The sequence below is a fragment of the Myodes glareolus genome, unplaced genomic scaffold (assembly GCF_982192425.1).
Source record: "Myodes glareolus unplaced genomic scaffold, mMyoGla1.1 HAP1_SCAFFOLD_81, whole genome shotgun sequence".
NCBI lineage: Eukaryota > Metazoa > Chordata > Mammalia > Rodentia > Cricetidae > Myodes > Myodes glareolus.
Window position 1 is genome coordinate 101,913 of NW_028263242.1, and position 8,088 is coordinate 110,000.

General features: G+C 59.6%; 1 protein-coding gene and 1 long non-coding RNA gene across 2 annotated transcripts in view; one reads left to right on the top strand and one right to left on the bottom strand.

Moving 5' to 3' along the window:
• Window positions 1-1,892: 1,892 nt before the first annotated feature.
• Window positions 1,893-2,897, bottom strand: LOC148117081 (uncharacterized). The gene is made up of 2 exons (XR_015737190.1): window positions 2,533-2,897; window positions 1,893-2,187 (listed from the first exon to the last, which is right to left on the bottom strand). It is a non-coding gene; the product is annotated as an uncharacterized LOC148117081 (long non-coding RNA).
• Window positions 2,898-4,475: 1,578 nt separating this feature from the next.
• The window catches only part of LOC148117082 (uncharacterized), a 16,589-nt gene continuing 12,976 nt past the window's right edge, over window positions 4,476-8,088 (top strand). Inside the window, exon 1 of the mRNA XM_087903235.1 lies at window positions 4,476-5,869. Coding sequence (XP_087759361.1) covers window positions 5,333-5,788 — 456 coding nt within the window. The 5' untranslated portion in view covers window positions 4,476-5,332 and the 3' untranslated portion in view covers window positions 5,789-5,869. The remainder of the gene's footprint in view (window positions 5,870-8,088) is intronic.

The following is an 8,088-nucleotide window of genomic DNA, read 5'->3' on the forward strand; positions in this document are numbered from 1 at the left end:
AGGCATGCACTGAACACCATTTTTTTTAAACAGAATTTATCTGTGTCATTTTGCCTGTCCTGAATCTCAGTCTGCAGAACAAGGTAGCCTTACACTCGCAGTGACCTGCCTGCCTTGGGCTCCCTGATCTCTGAGGTGTTTTATCATCTCTCTGAGTCTCTGCCTGGCTATCAATTTATCTATTAGTTTACTTATTTTTTTGTTGTTGTTGTTATTTTCTGAGACAGGGATTCTCTCTGGCTTTGGAGTCTGTCCTGGATTCAGACCTGGTCACAGCTGTACCTGAAACAGTGAGGCCTCTTGCAGGGAATCCACAGAGCCTCTGCCCATGGCTCTCCAGGAGAATCCACTCTCTCCCTTTCCCCCAGCCCCAGCCAGGGCTGCCGGCTACATCTCAGGCAGGCATAGGTGGCGGGCACTCTGACTATCCAGGATGTGACAGGCACAGACACACAGAGAAGCAGGGAGGAGTGTTACCCACTCTCTCACTAAATACAGGCAAGCAGGAGGAACAATGAAAACAATCAGAACTGCAGAGAATTTCCAGAAACCACATGGTGGGGATCTAGTGCCCTCTTCTGGTGACAGGGAATACATCAGAGATTTGGATTCTTGTGCTCCTGAGACCTACCCCAATGTAATACTGACAATGCCCTATTAGACCCTATATATCACATATAGGCTTGCTTGATATCACACACGTACACTGTCTGCGTTGCTGCCTGCCCACCTTCCTCTGTGACCCCTGGGAGAGAGCCTGGTACCATCAGAAGACAGAAGATGGGGTTTGGGTCTCTCTCTCTCTCTCTCTCTCTCTCTCTCTCTCTCTCTCTCTCTTTCTGTCTGTCTCTCATCTATTCTTCCATCTATGTATGCATCTATTGATTTATGTAATAGATTTTTTTGTTTGTTTGTTCTTTTTTTGTGACAGGGTTTCTCTCTAGTTTTTGAGTCAGTCCTGGAACTCGCTCTTGGAGACCAGGCCGCGTGCTGGAACTAAAGTCATGCATCATCACTTCCCGGTTAGAAGCCTTTGTAAAACGTGGGCAATTAGAGCTAAAAATTTCCTCATAGGACTGATTTTACTGTGTGCCAGGGTTAGTGTAGGGCTTTGCTTTAATTTTCTTGAGTGAATCCCCCCCCCACCCCAACACCCGTCTCTTATTGTAGAGCTCTGTTTCATCTTCCATGAGCTCTGAGGGCACTTGGCTTGAGTATGATACACACAGAGACTTACTATTAAGGAAAGTTTAAGATCAAGATCCTTTCCTAACTCTGTGACCTTGCAATAGAGAAGTTTCAAAGGGTGTGCCTACAGCTCCACTGGACTTCTTTGATGGGCCTTTATCTGTTGCCTTTCCTGTAAACATTCTTGTTGGAGTTGGGAAATTGCTGATTTGAACTCGGGCAATTTCATAGAATAGCTCTGGCTGTCCTGGAACTCACTTTTATAGACCAGGCTGACCTTTTGGTGACATTCTATTCTTTTTTTCTTCCTCTTATTTTCTATCTGCAGTCCACATTGGTGTAATGACAGTGCACCTGTATATTCACTGCTCTGATCCTTTCTCTCCTTCCTTCCTTCCTTCCTTCCTTCCTTCCTTCCTTCCTTCCTTCCTTTCGTATGTCTGTCCACTCCCGAAAACCCAAAAATGTCTAGCCTCCCAACGCAATTAAAAATAAGTCAATTAAAATAAATAACCTGGCATTTATAAAAGGAGGGAAGGAGGGAGGGAGGAAGGCAGGCAGGCAGTGCTGGGGGCCTGGATGATGGTTGTGAAGGGAGGAGCCCTGGCCTAGTCGTCTCCTCTGCCACGTGTGTCACCCCAGTCAGACCTCAGGAGCCTTCTCTAAAGGGTCTGAGAAGCTGCTTCCATGTTTCTGCCTCTGGGTATTTATTGATCTATTTATTTATTTTTCTGGTTTATGTGGGAGGGGAAGGGGAAGCCGAAGCCTTGTCCTACGGGCTCCATGCTGTCACTCAGTCAGTACTGTCTCGTCAACGCGCGTGTGAGGGCCCGTGTCTGTCATGCCAGCAGCACTCAGAAACTGAAAGTACAAGGATCAGGAGATCATCTTCATCGCGGTGGGAAATAGACCCTCCACCAGAAATCCATCAAACGACCTTTTAATTTTCTCCGTCCTAAGTGAAAATGTTCACAACAGATCCGCATGACCCTATTATTCCTGGAAATGAAATCCAATGGAGATATTTTAAAACACACACACAAACAAACACATTATTCCACGACTGTTTTCGTTTTCTCTGACTCGGTATTTAGTCTGAGAAGTAGGTGCCGGGGGTGTGGGGAGTGGTGTGGAGAAAAAGAACTGCAAGCAAGCAAGCAGGCAAGCAAGCAGGCAAGCAAGCAAGCAAGCAAGCAAGCAAGCAAGCAAGCAAGTAAGCAGTGGCCAAGGTGAAGTCTATGTCTTTGAAAGGAGACTCGGATGGCAGGAGACTGCCTGCCATGGCCACCTCCCTCCCTCCCTCGGTCCTCGGTCTCCCTCAGTCCCTCGGTCTCTCCCTCTCACCGTGCTCTAAGTGTCGCAGCCCCTCGACTGGCCCACTTAATACTGTCACTGATCGTGGAGACGCACTCTTTGTTTCCCGTGAGCCTCCCTCCCTCCCTCCCTCTCCACGAGGGAGAGCGATTGGCCTGTTTTCCTAGCTAGCTGCCTGTGGTCTCGGTTTCTCCTTTCGTTTTCGTAGCCTGAGCGTCCGTGGCTCCTCCCGAACGTCCGTCCCGGCCAGCCCGCGTTCACCCATGTTCGGGGATGGGGTGTGGGGGAACCGACGACGGGGAGTCCCCTGCCCTGTCGTGGGTGCGTGTCACCTCCGGGCGTGAGCGTGGGAGGACACTCTGTCGCGCCAGAGAAGGCTCGCGCGCCGCGGCCGAGCGAGCGAGCGAGAGCGAGCGAGCGAGCGAGCGATCTCTGTCGGTCGGGTGGGTCGTCGGGCGCCACCTAGCGGTGTTGGCCGTTTTGTGCAACGCTCCTGGTCCTCGGTCGCCGACAAGGAGGGCGAAGTGGCTTTTGTGAGGCGGAAAGAGTGACGAGAGTCCCGGCTGGCGGGCGGGCGTGTCCCGCGGTCGGTGTCGTGCTTGGGGACGGTCTCTGTGTAGGAGGTTGTGCCGGAAGAGTCGCCTATGGGTGCGTCTGGGATGGAACCGAACGAAAGCCACGGCTGGGGAGGGTGCCGGGAGACTTGAGCGGGTCGACCAGAAGGCTTGAGTCGTTCGCGTCGTCCCACCGCTAGGTGTCGGGTCCGGCCAGGCCCAGGATGGGTGAAGTACCCCGGCTTTCAAAGCTGTCTTTCCCTCGCCTTTTCTCTCTAAGAGAGAGAGAGCCCTGGGTCCCCGGCGACCCGAGGCCGAGAGGGGGCGCTGGTTGATCACGGCTCTTCCCCGCCGCCCGTGCCCGGACTCGTTGGGGGTGTCGGAGCTTTTGATTATTTTCCTCCTTGTCAGAACCCTCGGTCCTCGGCGGCGGGCCTCGCCATCCTGAGGCCGAGAGGAGGCTGTGGTCCCGGCTTTCTCTCCTCCCTGGTCCGGACTCGTTGGGGGTCTCGGAGCTTTATTTATTTATTTATTTATTTATTTATTTATTTATTTATTTTTTCCTCGGTCCTCAGCGGTGGGCCTCGCCATCCTGAGGGCGAGAGGAGACTGTGGTCTCGACGGCTTTCTCGCCTCCCTGGTCCGTACTCGTTGGGTGGCCTCGGAGCATTTTTTTCTTTTTTTTCTTTTGTTTTTCTCCTTGCCAGAACTCTCGGTCCTCAGAGGCGGGCCTCGTCGTCTCGAGGCCGAGAGGAGGCTGCGGTCACGGCTTCTCTGTTCTCTGTTCACTGGTCCCCGGTTTCCTGTACCGTCAGGTATTTTTTTTTTCTTGCCCTGCTCCATCCCTAGCGGCTGGTCGCAGGGTCCTCGGCCGGGAGGAGGCTGGGCGCCCGGCTTTGTGGCATGTCCACCTCGCTCTCTCGGTCCTTTCATGGTCATGAGGTCGACCAGTTGTTCCTTTGAGGGTCGGTTCTCTTGTTTATGGGGACATTTTTGGGACATGTCACCCAGCCTCACTTTCAGGAGTCCCCTGTGGTCTGTGAATTGCTCCCTGTACCTGGTGTCATTCTTCTAGTGGTTGCTATCTGTCCTTATTGTACCTGCAGATAGGTGCTGACACGCTGTCCTTGAAGTGGGTGACATGAAAGGACTCTGTAGGTTGCGGTCTCTTCCGAGCCTCGCTGGGTCGTTTTTCCCGTTTAACCCAACCTACGTGGCGTGTCAGGCGTTCCCGCTTCGTGGTTGTCACCCGTGCAGTTTGGATGGTGGGACTTGCCTCCCGGTGCTCTTCCCTTACCGTCCCGGTGTTTTTTTTTTTTTTTCCCAAGTTTCTTTTGGGGATCAGATGGAGCTCCCGAGTCTCCACGGACTGGGTGGGTCCCCTGTGTGCCTCCCGAGTGCACTGTTTTCTCCATCCCCAGGTTATGGAGCTCCCGAGTCTCCATGAGGCCTTGGGGGGAAGGGTGAACCAGCCCGGCCTTCTGCTGCCTGCTTTTATGTGCCTCCCGAGTGCACATACCGCTTCTTCCCCACGACCACCACCATTGTGTTTGGTTTTGAAGGTGGAGGTGTGAAGGGTTTTTTTTCCCCCCCATCCCCAGGTTGGGGAGCTCCCGAGTCTCCATGAGGCCTTTGGGGGGAAGGGTGACCCAGCCCGGCTTTCTGCTGCTTGCTTATGTGCCTCCCGAGTGCACACCTTTTCTTCCCCCGTGGCTGGCCCACTCCACTCCGCTTTTTTTTTTTTTTGGTTTCGGAGGTGGTGTGTGAAGGGTTTTCTTTTTTGTTTCTTAGGTGGCGTGTGAAGGGTTTTCTTTTTCCTTTCGGAGGTGGTGTGTGAAGGGTTTTCTTTTTTGTTTCGGAGGTGGTGTGTGAAGGGTTTTCTTTTTTTTTTTTCTTTCCTTTCGGGGATCAGCAGGCGGTGGAGCTCCCGAGTCTCCACGGACTGGGTGGGTGTCCCCAGTCCCCTGTTCCCGTGTGCCTCCCGAGTGCACTTTTTTCCCATCCCCAGGTTGTGGAGCTCCCGAGTCTCCATGAGGCCTTTGGGGGAAAGGGTGACCCAGCCCGGCTTTCTGCTGCTTGCTTATGTGCCCCCCGAGTGCACACCTTTTCTTCCCCCGTGGCTGGCCCACTCCACTCCGCTTTTTTTTTCTGGTTTCGGAGGTGGTGTGTGAAGGGTTTTTTTTTTTTTTTTTTTTTTTTTTTTTTTTTTTTGGTGGCAGTCGGTCGGGTCTGTGGTGCCCTCTCGCTCGCTTCTCCCCGGTTCCGCTTGTCGATCGATGTGGTGCTCTCGCCCTGTGTTCATTCGGGTCGGAGGCCTAAGCCGCGCCAGGCGAGGGACGGACATTCATGGCGAATGGCGGCCGCTCTTCTCGTTCTGCCAGCGGGCCCCGCGTCTGTCCTCCCCACCTTTGACTGGTGGTGTGTGGAAGGCAGGGGTGCGGTCTCTCCGGCACGAGCCCTGTGAAAGCCCCCCCGCACTCCCCGCTGTGGTTCGTGGGGGCTCCCGTGAGGCGCGTCAGGGGCTCCGGCGTCTGCCCCCCCTCGCGCGTTTCGCTCCGCCCACCGTGTGTGGCCCGTGCGGCCCTCCTCCCTCCGAGCCGGGAGAGGGTTGGCCGATGTGTGCCGCGTCACACGCCCTTCCCGAACGGGCTTTGTGTGCGCGCGCCTCGCTCGCGATCCTCGCGGTGCTCCTGGAGCGTTCCAGGCCGATCTTCAGAGGTGCCCGGTACTGAGCGGCGGCGGCGTTTCCCGTTTCTCCGACGTGTGTGCCCTCCCGCGCGCGGTCCGGCCTTCGGCGGTGTTCCTCTGCGAAGGTGTGTGTTCGTGTGGGGGTCGAGGCGAGCGGTAAGAAAGAGGCTCTCTGCGTCCGTCCCCCCCTCCGTGAGCGGGGGACGATGAACCGTCTCTCGCAAGCTCCTGTGAGATCGGGCGAGCGGCCCACCACGCGCTGCCTTCTCCCGTGTAGGCTTTTGAGCGCCGTGTGGTGGTGTTGAGCTGTCGCGGCCGGCCTTTTCTGTTCTTCTCACCGTTCGAGGTGGGTTTTAATGTTAAACGATTAGAATGCCTCCCCGTCCGGTGCAGAGCCGGTGGGTGGTGCCGGAGAGGCCTGGCTCTCGGGGGACCTAGTTTGTAGTTTATGCTTTTTCTCGGTCCGGTCCCCCCTGTCCGCGTTACGCTCGAGAATGCGCCCCCGGAAGGAAAAAGATAAAGAGAAGCCCTTACCGATACCGCAGACCCCCCCCGCCTCGCCACGTTCGAGATCATCGAGCGTCGTTTCCCCCGCTCTTGGGGCTGCCGCGGCCGGCGGCTCGTCGGGTCGGGTCCGTCCCGCCCGCCCTCAGCGAGAAAAGTGCCTTCTCTAGCGATCCGATGAAAGGGTGTGCTTGGGGTCTCCCGTCGGACCCGCCTTGGGTCGCCCCGGCCCGCCCCGTGACCCGCCCGATGCGCGTAGCTCTGGCCGGGTTCCCCTCGCCGCGTCCCGACTTTTGGGGGGGGGAACCCGAGCGTTTGTGTGCCCGCTGCGGCCCGCGCCTCCTCGCTCCGAGTCCGGGGAGGAACCACGCGGGGCAAAAGAGAGCGTGCCGTGACGCCGGCGTGCCGTGCCGGAGCCTGGGATGTTGTTACCCGTGGTCGGGGGACGAAGGGGCCCGCGTCGTGCGCGCGCCCGAGCGCCGCGGGACCCCCCCCGGTCACCCCGCTCCCCCGAGGGGGATGGTGTGCGCACGCCTCGGGGCGCGGAGCCGAGCGGGAAGAGCGGGGCTGGGTGGCGGTGGGCTCCCGGGTCCCACCCGTCCGCACCGTCCGTGCCCGCCGCGAGCGGTCCCTCCCGCGCTTCCCCGTCTTTGCCGTTCCCGCGTCCGCGGCCTCGCCGTGCGCGTCGCGTGCGTGTGTGTCGCTCGTTGCGGCGTGCCGTGTGGAGTCGCCTCGCTCCCCCTCTCCCCGGCAGCGTTCCCACGATCGGGGAGCAGCGGTGACCCGTCCCTCCTCGGGGCCGGGGATCCGGTTCTGGCGTCGCGGGCCCGTGACCTCTCTCTCGGGCGCGGCCTTTGGAGAAACGGCGGTCGGTCGTCTCCGGCGCGTCGCCGGACGCGTCGGGGCCCGTCGCCGCCGGAGGTCCTTCGGCGGCGGCGGGCGCGTCTGTCTCGAAGGTGGGGTCTGTGCGAGTGGGGAAAGAAGAGGAGGCCCCCGCGCGTTTCGGGGAACCTCGCGAGGGAAAGAGGCTTAGCGGGCGTCGTCCGCGGTCTGCGGCTGTTGACGGTGGGTCCGTCGGCCGAGGTGCGTCTGGGGACTCTTCCGGCCCCGTCGTCCGTCCTCCGGGAAGGGCGCTCGCGTCGCACGTGTGGGGAACCGCCATCCGCGCCGGGTTGGGCGCCTGGCGGCGAGATACCCCAGCGTGTTGCGCGCCCGCTCTCCTCCGGTTGCCGGCGGCGGGGGCTCCGGTCGATGACTCTCCCCGTCCCTGAGGTCCGGCCCTCCCGAGCGTCGTGGGTCCGCGGTGCGCCGTCCCCCCTCACGTCCCTCGAGGGGGAAGACCGTCCGCGTGGTCGTCGCCTCTCCTTCCCTTCCGCCTCTCCCCGCCGCGTTTCCGAGCACGCGCGCGGCCCGGCTTTTTTCCACGGGGTCCCGGTCCCCTCCGCCTCCGCGTCTCGCCCGGGGGCGGCCGCCGTCCGCTTCTCCCGCCGAGCCCGTTGGCGCGGTCGTCGTCGCCCGCCTCGCCGGTTCCCGGTCTCTCCCGACCCCGCCCGGAGGGTCAGGGATCACCCCGTCCTCCCCGGCGTTGCGCCTCGCTGTCGCGCGTGTGTAGGGGGGGCCCGCCGCGGCCCCACACCCGCCCCCCGGGCCCCCGCCCGCGGCCGTCGGCCCGGAACCTCGGCGTGGTCAGTAGGCGCGGTGTGTCGCGCGGGAGCGCGTGCCGTCTGGCGGCGGCTCGGCGGTTCCCGGCGGGTGGCCTCTCCCGGTTCGGTCCGCCCGCCGCCCTCCTCCCGTCGCGTCCCGCTCGTCCGTCCGCGTCCCGTCGTCGTGCGCGCTCTCT